This window comes from Pseudonaja textilis, chromosome Z (genome assembly GCF_049901715.1).
Source record: "Pseudonaja textilis isolate UNSWEBS1 chromosome Z, rPseTex1.2, whole genome shotgun sequence".
Classification (NCBI taxonomy): Eukaryota; Metazoa; Chordata; class Lepidosauria; order Squamata; family Elapidae; genus Pseudonaja; species Pseudonaja textilis.
The window spans coordinates 124,605,401-124,625,341 of record NC_142008.1 but is presented as its reverse complement, the minus strand read 5'-3'; the positions used below and the strand labels follow the sequence as shown (position 1 = coordinate 124,625,341).

General features: G+C 45.2%; 1 protein-coding gene across 1 annotated transcript in view; it reads left to right on the top strand.

Annotated features, from left to right (window-relative positions):
• Positions 1-11,788, top strand: part of EFNB3 (ephrin B3) — a 65,088-nt gene extending 53,300 nt beyond the window's left edge. The window contains exons 3-5 of the mRNA XM_087918225.1: positions 6,749-6,841; positions 8,381-8,485; positions 9,783-11,788. Coding sequence (XP_087774351.1) covers positions 6,749-6,841; positions 8,381-8,485; positions 9,783-10,189 — 605 coding nt within the window. The 3' untranslated portion in view covers positions 10,190-11,788. The remainder of the gene's footprint in view (positions 1-6,748; positions 6,842-8,380; positions 8,486-9,782) is intronic.
• The last annotated feature ends 8,153 nt before the right edge of the window (positions 11,789-19,941 follow it).

The following is a 19,941-nucleotide window of genomic DNA, read 5'->3' as shown; positions in this document are numbered from 1 at the left end:
CCTGATGCTCTGTTTGGCTCAACCGCCCACCCGGGTATTTGGCTGTCCTTTTATTTCCTGTTTTTTCAACCTCAGCTGCTTTGCAAGGCACAGCTGAGGTTGAAAAAGCAGGAAAGAAGAGGTATTTCAAATGCTGCCTGCACCCGCGCACAGCGCTTGTCAACTGTCTGGGCGAAACAGCTTAGGAAATGATCTACACGCATGCGCAAAATGCACTCTCACCAGGGGTGGGATTCCACACGCCGCAGAATGGGCAAATCGCGCCACTGGCTGGCCCTGCCCCACCCTGACCAGTCACTCCTTACTTGGCATGGGTGCCATCAAACTTGCCTGCTAAGTTGCTATTTTTCCTTCCCCCCACCCCGATCATCAGCTGTTCTTACAGAATCACAGATTCATTCAGAGATCTATCTTTCTGCCATCTATTGCCTGAGTCTGCACTGAAAAATAGAAGCTTCAGTTCTAAGGAAGGTTTAGCTCTGCTTTTAGATTAGCTAGAAAGCAAGAAATCCAATGAAATCTGTTAAATTTGCATCTGTTCTGATGTGCCAGGAGATTTAGATTAGCTAGAAAGCAGGAAATATTTGGATTTCTTGCTTTCTAGCTAATCTAAAAGCAGAGCTAAACTTTCCTTAGGACCAAAGCTTCTATTTTTCAGTGCAGACTCAGGCAATCGATGGCAGAAAGATAGATCTCTGAATGAATCTGTGATTCTGTAAGCAACTCAATCTGCCTGCCTGCTTCGCCTCATTTTGGGTAAAAGTTGCTCTTTTTTAATAAAAAATTCAATATTTACATACATGGTGTGTTGTGAGTTCATTTTGTGAGTTTGCTTGCTGGCAAATTTTATGAGTTTGCTTGCAAGCAAATTTTATGTGACAGACTCAGGTAGCTGATGGCAGAAAGATAGATCTCTGAATGAATTTGTGGTTCTGTGAGCAACTCAATCTGCCTGCCTGCTTTGCCTTATCTTGGGTAAAAGTTGCTTTTTTAATAAAAAAATTCAATATTTACATAAATATTTATAATAATATTTACATACAAGCCACACCCAACCAGTCACATGACCACCAAGCCACACCCACAAATTAGGCCACACCCACATAACTGGTTGTCAAGAAATTTGAATCCCACTCCTGGTTGTATCCTCCAGCTCCCTAATCATCTCTGTTGCTCTTCTCTGCATTCTTTCTAGTGTCTCAACACCTTTTTTTATCTTGTGGTGACCAAAACTGGATGCAGTATTCCAGGTGTGGCCTTACCAAGGCATTATAAAGGGGTATTAACACTTCACATGATAGGTATCCCCATTGTGGTTTGCTTACTCTCTTCTAATCCCTTCCTCTGCCATCTCTCCACTCTGGGAATCCTGGGGTCTTAGCAAGGCCTTATAAAGTAGTACTAACACTTCACATGTTCTTAATTCTCTCCCTCTGTTAATGCAACCTGGGACTGCATTGGCTTTTTTGGTAGCTGCCACACATTCCTGGCTCACACTTAAGTGAGATCCCTCTCACAGTTGCTGCTATTGAGCCAAGTTTCATCTAATCAATCAATCTATCTATCTATCTATCTATCTATCTATCTATCTATCTATCTATCTATCTATCTATCTATCTATCTATCTATTTGTTTTTTCTTGCCTAAACGTAGAAGCTTACTTTTCTCACCATTGAATTTCATTTTGTTAGATAGGGCCCCGGGTTCAAGTCTGTCAAAATCCTTCTGGATCTTGAATCTATCTTCTGAGGTGTTGGCAAGGAGGAGGACAGGGAAGGGGAGGAAGAAGGGAAGAGCGGAGAAGAGAAGGGGAGAAAAAGAAAGAGAGAGTGAGTGACTGAGAGAGAGAGGAAGGGAAGGAAGGAAGGAAGGGAGAAGAAAGAGGGAGAGAACAATGAAAGGAAGAAGAAAGAAAGAAGGAAGAAGAAAAAGAGAGAGAAAAGGAAGGAAGGAAAGAAGGAAAGAGAGATGGGCAGCAGAAAAGGAAGGAAGAAGCAAAAGAAAGAAATCAAGGAGAAAGAGAGAAGGAAGGAAAAAAGAAGAAAGAAAGAAAGAAAGAAGCAAGGAAGAAGTAAAAGAAAGAGAGAAAGAACAAAAGAAAAAGAGAGAGAGAGAGAGAAGGAAAGAAAAAGAAAGGAAGAAGGAAGAAGAGAAAGAAAAAAGAAGGAAGGAAGAAAAAAAGAGGGAAAGAAAAGGAAGGAAGGAAGATGGGAAGCAGAAGAACAGGAAGGAAGGAGGAAGCAAAAGAAAGAGAAAGAAAGGAAGAAGAAAAAGAGAAAGAAAGGAAGGAAGGAAGGAAGGAGTGTAGTCTTTTGGAGCATCGGCTATTCCTGCCAGCCAAAGTCAAGGCATGCAAGGGAATTAAAATGTGTGTGTGTGTGTGTGTGTGTGTGTGTGTGTTGTGGTGACCAAAACTGGACGCAGTACTCCAGATGCAGCCTTACCAAGCCATTGTAAAGCGCTAGTAACACTTCATGGTGATCTTGATTCAATCCTTCTGTTCATGCAGCCCAGGGATTGCACTGGCTTTTGTCTCGTCTCTCCGCGAAGAGTTACGGGCTGCGAGCAAGAACCGCGGAGGAAAGGCTCAGCCATGGCAACCTGGTGTAATGTCACCGCTACCTGATTGCAAATCAAATTGCAAAAATGTCCTTTTCCCCCTACCTGTATCTGTTGGCAAGGGTAGCGGAGCTTCTCCGGGTGTTCACCTTCCTTAAGACAATCCGGGGAGGGGTGTGTGTGTGTGTGTGTGTTTATGAACGACCGATTTGGATGGATAACTAAAAAGGCGCTCCCTCCATCCGAGTTTCCCCCCTGCAATAATTTAACCATTTATTAGCACCGCTTTGTAAATCCCTTAGTAAGGCCACATCTGGAATGACACATCCGGTTTTGATCCCCACGTTACAAAAAAACCATGTTGGAGACTTTGGAAAAGGTGAAAAGAAGAGCAACAATGAGGATTAAAAGGCCCGGAGGCTAAAACATACGAAGAACCATTGCAGGAATTTGGGTTCTAGAGAAAAGAAGGATTTAGAGCGGGACATGATAGCAGCATTTTCCATCCTTTTTGAGGGGCTGCCGCAAAGAAGAGAGGGGTCTACTCTACAAGAGAAGAGAGAATAGAAGAGAGAATAGAATAGAGAAAAGAATAGATAATAAAATATAGAATTAGAATACGAAATAATAGAACAGAATGAATAATAAATGTAAAATTAGATTAGAATAGAAAATAAAATAAAATAGAGGGATGGAGAATAGAATTAGAATAGAATAAAATAATAAAATATAGAATTAGAGTAGAATAGAATGAATAATAAAATGTAAAATTAGAATAGAATAGAAAATAAAATAAATAAAATACAGGCATAGAGAATAGAATAGAATAGGAATAGAATAGAATAGAATAGAATAGAATAGAATAGAATAGAATAGAATAGAATAATAAAATATAGAATTAGAATAGAAAATAAAATAAATAAAATATAGGCATAGAGAATAGAATAGAATAGGAATAGAATAGAATAGAATAGAATAGAATAATAAAATATAGAAATAGAATAGAAAATTAAATAAAATAGAGGCATAGAGAACAGAATAGAATAGAATAGAAATAGGAATTTAGAATAGAATAGAAATAAGAGTAGAAGAGAATAGAGTAGAAATAAGAATAGAATAGAAAATAAAATACATAAAATAGAGGCATAGAGAATAGAATAGAACGGAACGGAACGGAACAGAACAGAACAGAACAGAATAATAAAATATAGAATTAGAATAGAATTCATAATAAAATGTAAAATTAGATTAGAATAGAATAGAAAATAAAATAAATAAAATAGAGGCATAGAGAACAGAACAGAACAGAACAGAATAGAATAGAATAGAATAGAATAGAATAGAATAGAATAATAAAATATAGAATTAGAATAGAATAGAAAATAAAATAAATAAAATAGAGGCATAGAGAATAGAATAGAATAGAATAGAAATAGGAATTTAGAATAGAATAGAAATAAGAAGAGAAGAGAATAGAGTAGAAATAAGAATAGAATAGAAAATAAAATAAATAAAATAGAGGCATAGAGAATAGAATAGAATAGAATAGAATAGAATAGAATAATAAAATATAGAATTTGTGTTTGGTGCATCTGCTCTCATTGCACATAAAGAAAAAATAAAATACATTCATCAAGAATCATAATTAGAATAGAATAGAATGGAATGATAAAATATAGAATTAGATTAGAATAGAAAATAAAAGAATAGAATAGAATAAATTTATTGTCACTTTGAATATACACTAAATGGCATACATTAAAAATGAAATTTCGCTGCACATAGCTCTTAAAGGGCCACCACCTCCAATTTTACTACACAAACATGACAAGATAAGTAAATAAATAAAACACCAAATTAGGCCCATTATGGAGGTTTTTAAGAAGAGATTGGGAAGCCATTCGTCTGAGGCGAGTTCATAGCAACCTCACTTAGACTTATATACTGCTTCCCGGTGCTTTTTCAGCCTCTAAGCGGTTTACAGAGTCAGCATCTCGCCCAGCCGCCAACAATGTTGGGTCCTCCTTAAGGTCTTGGGGTCAGACCAGAAGACCTCCGAGGTCCCTTTTCATCTCTATTCTGAGCCTGATTCAGCTCGGTGGTATGTTGGCAGTGTGTCCCTCTTCCTCATTCCTTGCGCTCCCAAGTCAGCCCCGCCAAAGGCCTGTCCTGCTCCGTCCTGGCATTACTTTAGATGTCCTGGCTTGGCCCCGGATGCCCAGGTGAGGTCTTTGGAGCCAGGACGAGGCCGGCGTTGGCACAGGGCCTGTCGGGACGGCCCAGCTGGCACCCGGCTTCCTAGAAGAGCAGCTGCATGAAATCCGAATATTGCCGTGGCTCGTTCACGCGGGATCTTTGTCCGGACAAATATTAAATTGCTTGTTTAAATATTAAATGGCCCCGCGGCCATCAGGCGGGGTGGCAACGGAGGCAGGCGGGGTGGTAGCGATGGGCATTGGAGCGGCTGGCGGGTGGACTTAGCCAGGCTGAAAAAAAAAACCAGATTATTTTGGAGGGATGAAGGACTGTTTGTCCTTTTTTGGGGTGGGGAAATCTCATCTTTTATCCTTCCCAGATCACAGCCATGGTTATGCAAATGGGACTCCGCCCATATTTGACATGGCAGCCATCTTGACTTTTTTGACATCCTGAGGTCACATGGTCCCCTTTTGCGACCATTGGACAAGCCAAAGGCTGCAGGGAAGCCAAATTCACTGAACAAATGTGTGACTTGCTGAACAACCGCAGTGATTTGCTTAGCAACGGTGGGGAAAAATGGTTGTAAAATGGGGCAAAACTCTCCTTCGATAATGAATGTCTTGCTTAGCGATGTAGCTGTTGGGTACCGTTATGGCCATAAGTTGAGCACTTGCTGTTCCAACTCACATGGGGCTCGATTTATTTAATATAAGCTGAATGGGGCAAAAGCCCCTTGACCACAAATGTCTCGCTTAGCGACATAAATGTTGGGCGCCATTCTGGCCGTAAGTTGAGGGCTCCCTATTTCAAAGAAAAAGGAGAGGTAGAGGCTTGAAGGATAAAATTGAAAACATCAATACAGGAAATCCTTGACTTAGGACCACAACTAAGACCAAAATGTTTGTTGCTAAGCAAGACAGTTGTGAAGTAAGTTTGGGCCTCTTTTACTATCTTTCTAGCTGCAGTTGTTAAGTGAATCACCACAGCTGTTAGATTAGTCACCAAGTCATTAAGTGAATCTGGCTTGCCACGGACTTTTCTTGTCGCAAAAGGGGACGCTGCGATAAATGTCATAAATACGACCGTCATAAATACGAGTCAGTTGCCAAGCCTCTGGATTTTGATCACATGACCTTGGGGATGATGCGATGGTTGTAAGTGTGAAAACCAGTCCTAAATCTCTTTTTTTAAAGTGCTATTCTCACTTTGAACAGTCACTAAAAAGACTGTTATACATCGAGGACGACCCGCATTACAATTTTTTAAAAATCTTTAAAACTTTTTTGAAACAATAACAAAGAGCCCATAAAAAAGCATGAAAACAGTAAAAATTAAAACGTCTTATTTGAATGCATGCAAGGCAAGATTTGCGATTGGAAATGCAGTCATTGAGGGGCGCATCAAGGCTGTGGTTGACCTCAGGGTGTGGGGGGGCGGGTGTGGCAGACTGGGTGGGTGTGGCCAACTGGGTGGGCGTGGCCAGCTTAATGCCACTCCCCAAACTGGTGGCGCGGTTCTTCTTTGCATTGTGTAGACCAGAGGTCAGCCATTTTAAACCCTCAAAAGAGCCATTTGGAGCCATTTCCCACAGAACAGAAAACATCGGGAGTCACAAAACCTGACTATTTCCCGAGCGGGCCACAAAACTAACATATGTAGTTGAATGAAACGCTCTGTTTCCTTCTGAATCTTTTTGTTTCTTGGATTTAACCATGCGGGTGTCAAAAAGCTCAATAAATCACGTGCCAGCAGGTGTCGCGCACTGGTAGTTGTGGCGCATATTTTGAGCAATGGAGCCCTAGCAGAGGGGATGAAAGAGCCACGTGCGACTTTAAAGCTGACCCCTGGGGTAGGCCGGGCCGAAGGGTCCTGTGTTTGATATCCCTGTCGTTCTAGGTGGGTCTTCAAGGGTGAGTCCCACCAACAGTCTGCTTGCAGTAGTCTAACCCAGGACGGGCGTTAATCTCAAACTCTGTTGTGTCTCCCTCAGCCACCTCAGACGGTACCAAGGAAGGCCTCGAGAACCTGAAAGGCGGCGCCTGTTTGTCCAAAGGGATGAAAGTGATGTTAAAAGTCGGACAGCGTAAGTGGTCCGTGGGGGGGGCGGGGGCGGGGAGGACACGCTATCACTGGTGGCTGTGGAGAAGGGGGTAAAAGTGACCTATGGAGGCTGGGATATCTGGGCCTCGCTCAGGGGAGATGAACCAGGTGGGGGACGCCCGTTGTGTTGGAGAAGACTCAATTCCTTTGACCGGGAGAAACACAGGGCAGTAGTTCTCAAACTCACCCGTCTGAAGATGGCTGGACTTCAACTTCCAGAATTCCCCTGCGTCATCGCTTGGCGCACCACTTCGCATTTAGGACCATCCTGCAGTCACATGACTGTGATTTTGGGCAGTTTTTTTTTTTTTTGGCCTGTTTCCTGCATTAACGTCCAGTTATGTCCAGCCAAGTGAAGAAAACCTAATGTCCACCACAAAAATGTCGTAAAATAGAGTGCAGTCACGCCATGACCCATTTAACGACAACATGATTATAATCCTAGGCTTGGTTCCATTCCTAGTTCGAGGACTTCCCGTATGTTTGGTTTGTTAAGGCAGCTGCGTCCTTCGCACGACAGGATCGGCTTTGTGTAGAGTAAGGAACGACGCGAACGACGCTTGGTTGGTGTGGCGCGTGAACACAACTCGTTCTTGCTTAATTTTGGCATCGTAGGGGAGTGACTACACACACAAAAAAAAATCTAGGTCAAAGCTCTTGTTTGAACGGGGTTAAGATGGTGACGGTAACCGTGTCATCGATGCCATGCCCTCAGTCAGTGGTAGGATGAAAACTTTTTTACTACCAGTTGTCAACTCATAAAACATTCCTATGCCTGTTTTAATAGTTGCCACAATCAAAAAGGCGGGAGGAAGTAAATCTGGAAGAGCCGTGCAGCAGTTTGAAAGCGAAAGGACATTCCAACTCTTATCTTTAAAAGATTGTAACTAGGCTACCAGAGCTTTTGCCTGGGAATGGATTTAATTGGAGAATGTGATTGATGACACCCAGCCCGTGAAAGTGCTCAATTGGAGAATCTGGTTTATGAGACACCCACGAGGGAGGGGGGGAACAGGGTCACAAGTGGCTAAATTACATATACACAATGCCAGTATGTCGCCTCTAATGAATCCTTTGAAGTTTTTTGAAGTTTGGCTCGAGAATCATGATTTCATTAGGACGATTACTGGAATCCCATGAGAACTTGATTCGCGCCAGTGCGCAGCAGTCAAAAACTACCAATTTTGAGCTTCCAGCAGCTGGGGTGTGGCAATGTACTCTGCCGCGCGAATCAGCCGAGCCCGAGACCAAGGAAGCAAAGGACAGAAAAGGGTGGGTGGGCATGGCTAACGGCTCACCATTGCAACCTGTTCGCTAGAACCAGTGCAAACCAGCAGCCTCCCATCACTGCCCTTGGTGCCTGGTCATAGTATGAGCAGCACTTTGAATGGGTAGATGTGGTATTTTTTGACCCGCTCACCTGTTGGGTACCCAGGAGGGGGGCTTGGGGTGCTATGTTGGGGGTATGGTGTGCCTCTTCCTGCTTGGATTGCCCTTCTTTCCTCTGCCCCGCATCCCCCAGATCGCAACACGGGTTCCAAATCCCAGAATTCCATGCCTGCCACACCTGCGGAGAAGGACCGAGGGACGCCAGGTGCCGCTGAACCCAACAAGGAGATGGTCCCAGGTATGGCCCTTTTCCCATTCCCCACCCTTGGCGATTTCTCTCCCGCCCCCTAACATTGGCACACCTTCAAAGAGGGCGTGGCAACTGCCGTCACCCTAAGCCAGCAGGGTTAACCATCTGCTGTCTGGTAAGAAGGCTTCTATCGTAATGTGGAATCCGAATATTCCCACGGAAACTTTCTACTTTTTCTCAATGTCCTAGACCTCTTCCTCCTTTCCTTTCTCTCTTCCTCCCATCGCATGTTGTCCTCAATTAACAACCGTTTGCATAGTGACCGTCCAGAGGTATGGCAGTCCTGAAAAAAGTGACTTGTGACTGGTCCTCACACATACAACCATTGCGGCTTCCCCGTGGTTACATGATCAAAATTCAGGAAACCAGCATATATTTATAATAGTTGTAGTGTCCCGGGGTCGTGTGATTGCCGTTTGCAAACCTTCCCAGCTGGCTTTTGACAAGTAAAGGGGGAGGCTGGATTTGCTTAATGACCACATGACCCACATAATGACTGCAGGGATTCGCTCCACATCTGTGGCAAAAAAAAAAAATCAGGCAAAATTTGCTTGCTTAGAAATGTTGGGCTCAATTGGGTCATACAGTCCTCGACTTAATGACTGTGATGAAGCTGGAATTTTTATTAGCAATGCAAGTTCCCATCCCGTTTGTGGTCGTAAGTGGAGGATTACGCGTATTCCTCTCAAGGTGCTGAGCCAAATTTTCCCATGAACGCTTGGCATATAACAAATAGGAAGGTGAGGGAAGGAGCTCAGTTGTAGTTGAAGTGGAGAAGGAGGCTGTTATCTCCAAAGAAGCACAGAACCCATGTTCCATAGCGTAGCACGCCTTCATGTCAGCTGAGATTGGAGACATAACTGGGGCAAGAACAGTGGGTCAGCCTTCGTTCCTGTTTCCTATCTCAGCCTAGATATTTTGGTGAGCCCAGTCAGGAAAAAACTGGGGGACCTGCAGGTTCCCATTGCCCTCCCCCTTTACCAGGCGAAAAGAAGAGAGAATCGGAGCGGGCATAGCAGGGTGTGATGGATCTTGAAATCTGAACGATCCCTCGGAGGCTGTCCCAGGCAGATTTCCACAAGGCAATTAGCTCTATTAATCAGAGTCGACAGACAGGAACGTTGTGCTGAGCAGGCAGTTGCTCCTTTGGGATGTCACAATGCGCCGAACAGTTTTCAACCACTTGAACAAATTGTGAGGAAGTGTTTCCCGTGTCCTCTAAAATCATGGTGGTCTGTTGGCTGTGTCGGATTAAGACTAATGCCCGTTTCCCTCTGCCTCATAGGACCTTCTTCTGGAAACACGACCGGGAAAGTCGGGGGCGAGAACGGCCCGTTGCCGCAGTCCAATGTACCCATCATTGCTGGTGCTGCCGGAGGAGCAGCGTTTGTGTTGCTGGTGGCAGCGGCTGTGACGGGGGCCCTTTGTTACCACCACCACCGGGCCAAGCACAGCGAGTCGCACCACCCGCCATTGTCCCTCAGCACCCTGACCAGCCCCAAGCGAGTCGGGGGCGGAGGAGGCGCCAACAACAACGGCTCTGAGCCGAGCGATATCATCATCCCACTCAGGACTTCAGACAGTGCGTTCTGCCCGCATTACGAGAAGGTGAGCGGCGATTACGGTCACCCGGTCTACATTGTGCAGGAGATGCCACCGCAGAGCCCGGCCAACATCTACTACAAAGTATGAGGCGCGAGGTGGCTCAGCTGAGCCTCCGTAGGCAGCCTTTGGAGCTCTGCGGTGGGCAGGCAAGGACTCGGATCAGACGGGACACAACAAGACATTATTACCCTTCCTGCCTGTTCTCGTTCGCCTCGGATGCTGCGCACAGAAGGGTTTGATGCATAGGTGCCTCATTCACCTCCAGTTATTTTGGGGGAGGGGGGAACACCCTGGAACTGATACGGCCGTTGTCACAAGGGAGGCCGGGACACCTCTCTCTCTGCGGATCCAGAAACATGGGATGCAACTCCTGTCTGATCACGTACGAGCGAATTTTATCGCGACCCGCCCTTCCCCGTCAATTCCACGGCGAGGTCCAGCCGAACTGTGAAAGTTTGGCTCCCACTCGGTGTGTGCCCACCTGCCAAAACAGATTTGGGAGTGGAAGACACACGCACCGCCCCGGTTTCTTTTGCAATAATTCAATCTGATTGCCTTGTCCAGTCTCTCTCTCTTTCTCTTCTCCCTTTGACAGCTTATTCATGGGCCGGCGCTGATAAGGTTAGACATATGGGGAGGGGGCTGTTTAAAAGCAAGACCCCCAGTGCTCTAAAAGGTTGCATTTGTTGTTAGTGCCACAAATCAAAACAAGGAACGGTGCAGGTCTGCCTTATTCCCACCACCATCGTGTGACCCTCCCCCCAGGGCAGCATTTCAAATGTGTTGTTTTCGTTTTCGTTTTTTAACTTTGAAAGTTCACACTCTTTTTTTTTTTTTTTGCAATGTTGTATCCGCAAGATCTCTCCTTATTTTTCTCCCATGGGGTTCCTTCAGGGTTGTAGCCCTACAGACAATGGGACTCCTCCTTCCCTACTTGCAACCCTCCCCCCAAATTTGCCAGCTCCCCGTCCGATACAGACAAATGTGTACATCTTCACGATGCACGTGTGAATCAGGGTGATGGGAGAAGAATCCTTTTCCTTCCCCACGTTTGGATTGGGAACTGGCAACAGAGTAGCCCCGTAGGTTGGAGACTGTTGCTGGGAAGAGGAGATCCTGGTTTGTTGATCCACCGGCAACCATTTTGAAGTCTTCGATGGTTCCGTTGCTCGAAGGAGAAGGCAAACAAAATGGCCGACTTCTCCACCCATCCTCATCGAAAGTAGGGGAAGAGGAATTCCTCCAAATTTTAAATGTCTCTCTCCCCTTTTCTCCCCCCACCCTCACTTCTCATGCCCCTTTCTCCTCCTTCCCCCCCCCTCACCATTAGGGACAGGATTTTCCCCCAAATTTTGATGGAGTTTTGACGAAGTGGCAACCTATTGTGTGTGATGTTTTAGTGGCACGCCGAACAAGGCAGGACTTCTTGTGTTAGACTGAGGAAACGTATGTGGGTCAACTTTCCTGTTTTGTTCAGGGGAAACTGGTTTTTTTCAGCTTTAATAGACTGTAAACTTTGGGGGGATTCTTTTCGTTTTGGTTTTCTTTTTTTTTCTTTTTTCTTTTAATCGGAAAAGTTTTTTTAGCTTTCTTGGTGAGCATTTTACTGTTGGACATTGTTGATTATACATGTTCTTGTGCAAACTGGTCTCGGACTCTTCTGGTTATTTCCTACGACGACCTCCCATTAAAACAAAAACAAAAAAACAAAATTAAAAACAAACCACAAAACCACCTGTTCTTCTCTTCGTACTGTACACCCCCGTGGACTTTCGGGAATTTCGATGGTCTTGTCCAGGGTAGAACTGTACAGTTGGGATCATTTGGTCTCCGCTGGACAGTGGAAAGAATACCGAGCGACGGGGGTATCTCCAGATTTTGGGGTGGGTGGGTTGGAAAATAAAAAGCAAAACGGCTGAAAGTTCAGCTTCGGTGGGTTGTTCAGGGACACATGGATTTGTACAAGGGGCGGTGCAGAGACATGTGGGGGCTGGGTAGGGGTGTACCTCGGTCCTGAGAGCCAGCATATCACCTTTTTTGGGGGTAGTGGTGGGAGGCTGAAGGTCTGAAGGCTCAGAAGAAAGCCTTCTGCACATGTTCAAGGCTGGAAATTGAAACCAGAGCAAACAAGTTAGTTAGCTAGTTAATTAGTTAGTTTATTGTCATTGCACCTCGTACAACGAAATTAAATACCATCTTCAGTGTACGTTATGAAAACCACCACAAACACACACGCTTGGCATTCTGTACATCGAATTGAGGGGTGACGGGTGGAGAGAGATCACTGAAAAAACATCCTGGAAAAGAAAATCCTTGAGGGGGGTGTGGGGAAATGGCATTCTTGGAAACAAAGCTTTCCTTGATGGTTGAGAAAAAACCAGCGTGTAGTTGACAATGTTTGTTTGCTGAAATGGCCTCAAAATCTGTTGATCCAAAATGCAAGCGGGCAGCGGCGGGGTGTGGAAGCAGCCCCCCCCCCGCAGCCTCCCCCTGGATAGTTCGAGGTTTGCTTTGCCCCCCCCCCACACCCAACAGCCGTGCCCACCCCTCACCCTCCAAAGCTTCACTGCCCCTTCTCGAGCCGCACTGAACGAACGGCAGCTCCGCACGTAATGAATTGTGACAGTACAGAACTCCCCAGGGCTACGTCTGCTGCTCGTAGCAGGGATCTAATGGAGGGCTCTCTGCCCCACCCGACCATGCCTGGGCTTGCATTAAGTAAACAGCAGCCAGGGGAAGAGAAATCTATGGGGTGAGAATTTGAGGGGGAAGGAGAGATAAGGCCAAACCAGTATCACCAGCTGTGCAGGAAAGTGTTGTCTCGTATCACGTCCAATTTGTTCTGACGGCTAAAGGCAGGCATATCCCCCACCCCACCCCACCCATTGGGTGGCAGGACCTCCTTCTGACCCCTCCCCCGCCCAATCTCTCTCTGCCTTTCCCTCCAACTATTTGGGGCACGGTCCCTTCCCATATCCAGACACCTTCTAAGTGTTGGAAAGAGACAACATGACTCAGGAGGTTATTTTGGGAACAGGAGCCATGCAATGCAGCAGCAACTCCGCGCGAGAGAAATGCTGATCCTACTTCCACCCCAGTGAAAGGAGGGGGGGGGGGCATCAGCACTGGCCACGAAATGGGGAGGGCTGGGAATGCAGAACACCAGCCGCCAGATCGGCGAGGTCCAGTTTAAGAAAGAATTGACCACTATAAAAGAGGCGCATCAGGGCGCAACGCCATTGTTGAACATATGTTCCCGGCCAGCGGGGTGGGATGCTGCGAGTATAAACAACTGGTTTGGTGATCGCATGCGCGCCTGACATACGAACAGCAATGCAAAAGTTCTGACCCGCTAGGTTACTTTGGGGGAGTAATACAGCTGAGGAGTGTCAATCTGTTCTTACGCGCTGATCAGCTGGGGCGATAAAGGTCAATAACAATGCAGGCCTGCATGATCATCGGAGCGAACCGGTTCGCTCCTGGCTGATTTTCGGAGCTCAGGGTTTGGCCGAAGTGGTCCGAACTGGTAGAACTCCATCCTGGTTCCCACCGTGTGAAACGGGAACGCCACAATGAAGGAGAACTTCTACCCATCACCAGCAGGGGGCGCCCTGCAGAAGAGGCCCCTTCTGCGACTCCCCGCAGGCGACTTCTCCATCCTGAAAGTCCAACCCAGGGGGGTCGGCCATCTTAAACACTCAATAGAGCCGTTTGGAGGCATTTCCCACAGAAAAGAAAACACCGGGAGCTACAAAACCTGACTTTTTCCTGAGCAGCCACAAAACTTAGCATACGTAGTTGAATTAAATGCTCTGTTCTCTTCTGAAACTTTTCGTTTCTTGGATTTAACCATGGTTGGCCTACTGAGGGGGTCGAAAAGCTCAACAAATCACATGCCAGTGGCTGTTGCACATTGGTGGGTTGTGATGCATATTTTGAGCTACAGAGCCATAGCAAAGGGGATGAAAGAGCCACATGCGGCTCTAGAGCTGTAGGTTGCCAACCCTTGGTCCAACCGGTGCAGCTGTTCTTGGCACCCTTTGCCCGCTGAATGGTCACTTCTCCCTTTTGTGTTTATCTGCCATTCTCTCTGAGCCACGGGGGCATTCCCCCCCCACATTTGACCACGGCCTCTGCTGCATTTTGTAGGCCCAACTGGCCTACTGCTACACCTGAGCCTGGAAGGCGTTTGGGGGAAATAGGCGGAAATGCTTTGCAATCGTTTTGTGGAAGGTGGGCTCCGGTTTAATTATCCTTCGTGACAAGAGATAAAATCAGAGGGGGCACTGACCAGGCAGGTGGCACTGGGTCAAGACAACGATGGTGACTTGCCAAATATATGTGTGTTGGGGGGGGGGTGATCTCAGTGGGTGGGGGAAAGCAGACTATCCCAAAACGTAGTTTTGGTTTGAGGGGTTCTTATTGGCTTCTTGAACTTGGCTGTTTTCTTACGGACATTTTATGGCCGACCTAGATAACGTCATCAGTGAAGTTAACACCAACTTTAACATTACACCAATACTCATGAAGCAAACAAACTAACAATAAACAGCCCAACCCCCTTCCAAGACCACTCCCACTCCCACTGACCGGCAAGCTGCTAGAATATATAAAGAGAGCAAACCCCACTCCCTACTAGCCATGATGATGTTTCCTAGTTGGGTCATGAAACGTCTGCAAGGAAACCACCCAGCTCAGAGAGCACCAAGGACCCCACAGTTGTTCTCCTCCTCCTCCTCCTCCTCTTCCTCCTCCTCCTCCTCCTCCAACTCCACTCCCTTCCAGCACTGATGATGTTCCCTAGTCGGGTCATGAAATATCTGCAAAAGAAAAAAAAAAAAGGCTCAGAGACCACCAAGGACCCTCCTCCCTCCAGTTCAACCCTGATCTGCAAACATTCTTCTCTCTCCATAGTTAGATTTGGCTCCACGGTGGTCCCCCGCACAGCCCCCCACATCCCTGGGGATTTATTATTTCAGCGCCCAGCTAACTCAGGTTGTCTTGTTCTTCTGCTTTCATTTTTTTTTAAAAAAAATAAAATAAATGGGCTTTGAAGCTGCCTTCCCCGCGGTTGGTTTTTCTTTTTCCCGTCCCAAGTCCGGCTGCCGTTGTCTTCCAAATATGGGCTTAGCCCGAGCGCGGCCATTTCTTGAATGGAGGTGTGAAATTGGGATTAAGATGGAAGTTTGCATCATGGAGGAGGGGCGGATGGAGTCCATCGCTAGAGCTGGAAAAGGGACCTCGGAGGTCTTCTAGTCGAGCCCTCTGCTCAACAGGGCTCTCTATGCTATTTTAATCAGGATAGAGCTGGAAAAGGGACTTTGGGAGGTCTTCTGCCGAGCCCCCTGCTCAACAGGGCTCTCTATGCTATTTTAATCAGGATAGAGCTGGAAAAGGGACCTCGGAGGTCTTCTAGTCGAGCCCCCTGCTCAACAGGAATCTCTTTGCTATTTTAATCAGGATAGAGCTGGAAAAGGGACTTTGGGAGGTCTTCTAGTCGAGCCCCCTGCTCAACAGGACTCTCTTTGCTATTTTAATCAGGATAGAGCTGGAAAAGGGACCTTGGGAGGTCTTCTAGTCCAGCCCCCTGCTCAACAGGACTCTCTATGCTATTTTAATCAGGATAGAGCTGGAAAAGGGACTTTGGGAGGTCTTCTAGTCCAGCCCCCTGCTCAAGCAGGAAGACACTGCAGGCTGGAGAAAAGCTCTCTCTTACTTACTCCCAAGCTCCTAACCCAAAGGAAGACCCACTCCCCAAGCCAAGAATGCGTGACCCCCCCAACCAAAAGTCCTCCACCAAACGTGGGAATGAAATTGGGTCTCCTGTTGTCGTCTCCTAGCAGGAGTTTTTATTGGGGTGGGGGGAAGAGGAGATGCCGCCCTTCCCCCCCCAGTCAACCATGGGGCTGGGGGAGGGGAGGGAAGCCCATTAGCTCACCCAGCATGGCCGTTTGGCCAGGAGCCAGAGGTCTTCTGGGGTCACTCGCCAATTAGGTCACACATTCTCCTGTCTCCAACTTGGAAAAAAGCCGCTGCTAATGAGGCAAACCGCTTTTTTGGGGGGGCGGGCGAGGGCGTGGGGCGTGGGGTGGACCCTGGCCTTTGCAAGGGAAGGGATCTACTGGATTAGATCGGGAGGGGGAGGGAGGGGGGGAGAGAATGCAAGACGCGCTTTCTGCCCGCTGAAGTTGCAGAGAGACGTAGACGGAGGGATAAGATAGAAAAATAGAAACCACCTCGCGGGAAAAGGGACCTTGTAGCCCAACCCATTGCTCCAGCAGGAGAACCTACCCCATCCTAGACAAAATGGCTACCCAGTCTCTTCTTAAAAACCTCCAGTGATGGAACGCCCACAAATTTCTGGTGGCAAGTTGTTCCACTGGTGAACGGTCCTCCTTTTAAGGAAATTCCTCCTCAATTCCGGGTTGAATTCTCTTCTTGATGAGTTTCCAACTATTGTTTCTTCTCTTGTCTTCTGGTGCTTTGGAGAATAAGTTGACCCCCAACTCTTCTTTGGGGCAGCCCCCAAATACTGCCTCCCCCCACAAGTCCTTCTTTTCTCCAGAGTAGCTAAATTCAAATCCTGCAACTGTTTTTCATATATTTTAGTCTCCGGGCCTTATAAATAATCTTAGTTGCTCTTCTCTGCACTTTTTCCAAAATCTCTGAAGAATTAAGAGGCCGCGGGGCATTCTGGTGTTTCTTGTTTTTTTTTTTTTGAAGATGTTTTGCTTCTCATCCAAGAAACTTCTTCAGCTCCGGCTGGAGCGTGGGAAAAGGAAGGATTTATATGCCTTGCAGGTGGCTGGTCATTCGCGTCCTTTTTAGAGGATCGTTGAGGCAGCTTGGAGGTCTGTCTGTGTCCTTGTGGGGTCACCTGAGTGGTGCAGATGGGTGTGGAGTCCACAATGCAACAATTCAACAATTCCAAGAAGGCCTCCCACCCATTTGTGACCTATTTGTGACTCTGATGACACAGATAAACTTCCAAGTGGCAATGACTCTTTAAAAAGGATGCAAACGACCAGCTGCCTTCAAGGAGTATAAATCCTTCCATTCTGCAGAAAGATTCTAAAATTCTTTCTTTCTTTTTTCCTTCCTTCTTTCCTTCCCCTTCCTCTTTCTTTCTTTCTTTCTTTCTTTCTTTCTTTCTTTCTTTCTTTCTTTCTTTCTTTCTTTCTTTCTTTCTTTCTTTCTTTCCTTCCTTCCTTCCTTCCTTCTCCTCTCCCAAAGGTGCTTTTTCTTCAAGAGGCGATTGGACTTTCTGGTTTTTCTTTTAAAGACGTTTCACTTCTCCTCCGGGAAGCTTCTCCAGCTCTGATTGGATGGTGGGGCATGGGAAGATTTTACATTCCTTGTAGACTTCCCTTCCCCACCCTGCCGTCAGAGCTGAAGCAGCTTCTAGGATGAGAAGCAAAACATCTTCAAAGAGAAATCCAGGAAGTCCAGTTGACTCCTGAAAAAAAAAGCACCTTTGGGACAAGGTTCACCTATGGAGAATCTCCACAGGTATCTGAAGAATGAAGCATTTCCAAGAATTTTCTGCCTTCGCCTACTTTGAAGATTACATGTTCACCAAGGGCCGAAGAAGAATTAATCCAAGAAGCCCTTTAACCACAACCAACCAGGTTCTGGAGTTTGCAAGTGCTCAGGTGCCGCAAACAGCAGGATTGAAAGGGGCTTTGAGAGTCTCCTAGTCCAACTTTGATCCTTGATGAAGGTACCTTTTCTTTGTATGTACACTGAGAGCATTTGCACCAAGAAAATTTCCTTGTGTGTCTAATCACACTTGGCCAATAAAGAATTCATTCATTCATTCAACCTGTGGACATAATATATTTAGATTTCAGCAAGGCATTCGACAAAGTAGACCACAACCTACTTTCTGGTAAGCTAGAAAAAAGCGGAATAGATAGCAACACCACTAGATGGATTCATAACTGGCTGACTAGTCCTTAATGGGTCTAAGTCTAATTGACAACAGAGACAACAAATAAAAGAGATAAGGCTCCCAAGACTAAGAAGAAGAAGAAGAAGAAGAAACCCACCCCAAAAGAACTGAAAAGTGGGGGGGGGGGGAAACATGGCTGACAGGCAGAGGGAAATAAAAATAATACTTTTATAATACCAGGAAATAATACCAGGAAAACTTAGAAAAGGGAAAGCTGGCTAAAATTAAAAGAAATGGTAAAGCTGAGAGATTTAGAGATAAGGGTTAGGGATAGTATAAGAGGGATACCACATGGGAATGTCTGTTGGTATTTAGTTTAAAATTTGCTGGGAATTATTTTAGGATTGTATAACTATATATATAAAACTGTATATGAATTATGCTGTTATGAACCCTTCCTTTGAAGGATTAAAAACAGGGGAATGGAAATGTATTAACACATATAGATAAACTTTGGCTAAGTGGAAAGGAAGAAAAAGCACGATTATTAACGATTATAAGAAAAGTGAAGATAAAATGAGACTTATTAAGAAGTTATTTTAGCGATTTGGGGGGGTGCTTTAAAATATATACATTTTAAAATATACAATTGATTACTTAATGGATACTAGAACTGTATAGGGGGAGTATTGTATTATGATTAAAGTAGGGGAATGAAAAATTACTAAATTAGATAGAATATTGGTATTTAGTTTAAAACTTACTGGGAAATATTGTAGGATTGTATAACTATATATATAATTGTATATGAATTATGTATTATGATTAAAGTAGGGGAATTATTAACATTATAAAATTAGATAGATTGAGGGGATATACCTTGTGGATCCTAAATATATTATTTTGTTTTATTTTTACTCTTTTTAGATTGTTTGTTATATATCAGCCTAGAGAAAATTAAGGATAATAATGATGTGTAATATAAAATAAAATAGGCTGAAGATGGAAATAATAGGGGATAAAGAACTGAAAATTTATGTGTGGATGAAATGATATTGATATTGAATTAATGAATTGAAATATGAAATGGAAACTTATTTAAAGATAAGTGGAATGGATAATGATATGAGATGATATTATATTATATAAGATTGATGGAAAGCATGACTATGTACAAGTGTTATAATCCGGAATCACGTTGTTCACGTGAAGAGATGTGTAAAAATAAAAAAATAAAAAACTTTTTGGAAAAAAATGGGTCTAAGTCTACATGGAGGGAAGGAAGCAGTGGGGTGCCACAAGGTTCCCTCTTAGGCCCAGGACTCTTCAATATCTTCATTAACGACTTAGATGAGGGAATAGAAGGGGAACTTACCAAATTTGCAGACGATACTAAGCTGGCAGGAATAGCCAACACCCAAGAAGATGAGCTCAAGATCCAGAGGGATCTTGACAGACTAGAACCCTGGGCCATATCTAACAAAATGAAATTCAATGTAGAGAAAAGTAAAGTCCTACACTTAGGCAAGAAAAGCCGAAAGTACACACATAGACTGGGTGAAACCAGGCTCAATAGCAGGAACTGTGAGAGGGATCTTGGAGTCTTAGTGGACATCCAGCTAAATAGGAGCCAGCCTTGTGCAGCCAAACAAGCCAATGCAATCATAAACTGCATTAACAGAGGGATACAATCCAGATCAAGGGAGGTGCTAATACCCCTCTATAAAGCCTTAGTAAGGCCACACCTAGAGTCCTGCATCCAGTTTTGGTCACCACACTATAAAAAAGATGTTGAGACTCTAGAAAAAGTGCAGAGAAGAGCAACCAGGATGATGAGGGGACTGGAGGCTAAAACATGTGAAAAACAGTTACAGGAACTGGGCCTGGTTAGTCTAGTAAAGAGAGGGACCAGGGGAGACATGATAGCGGTCTTCCCATATTTGAGGGG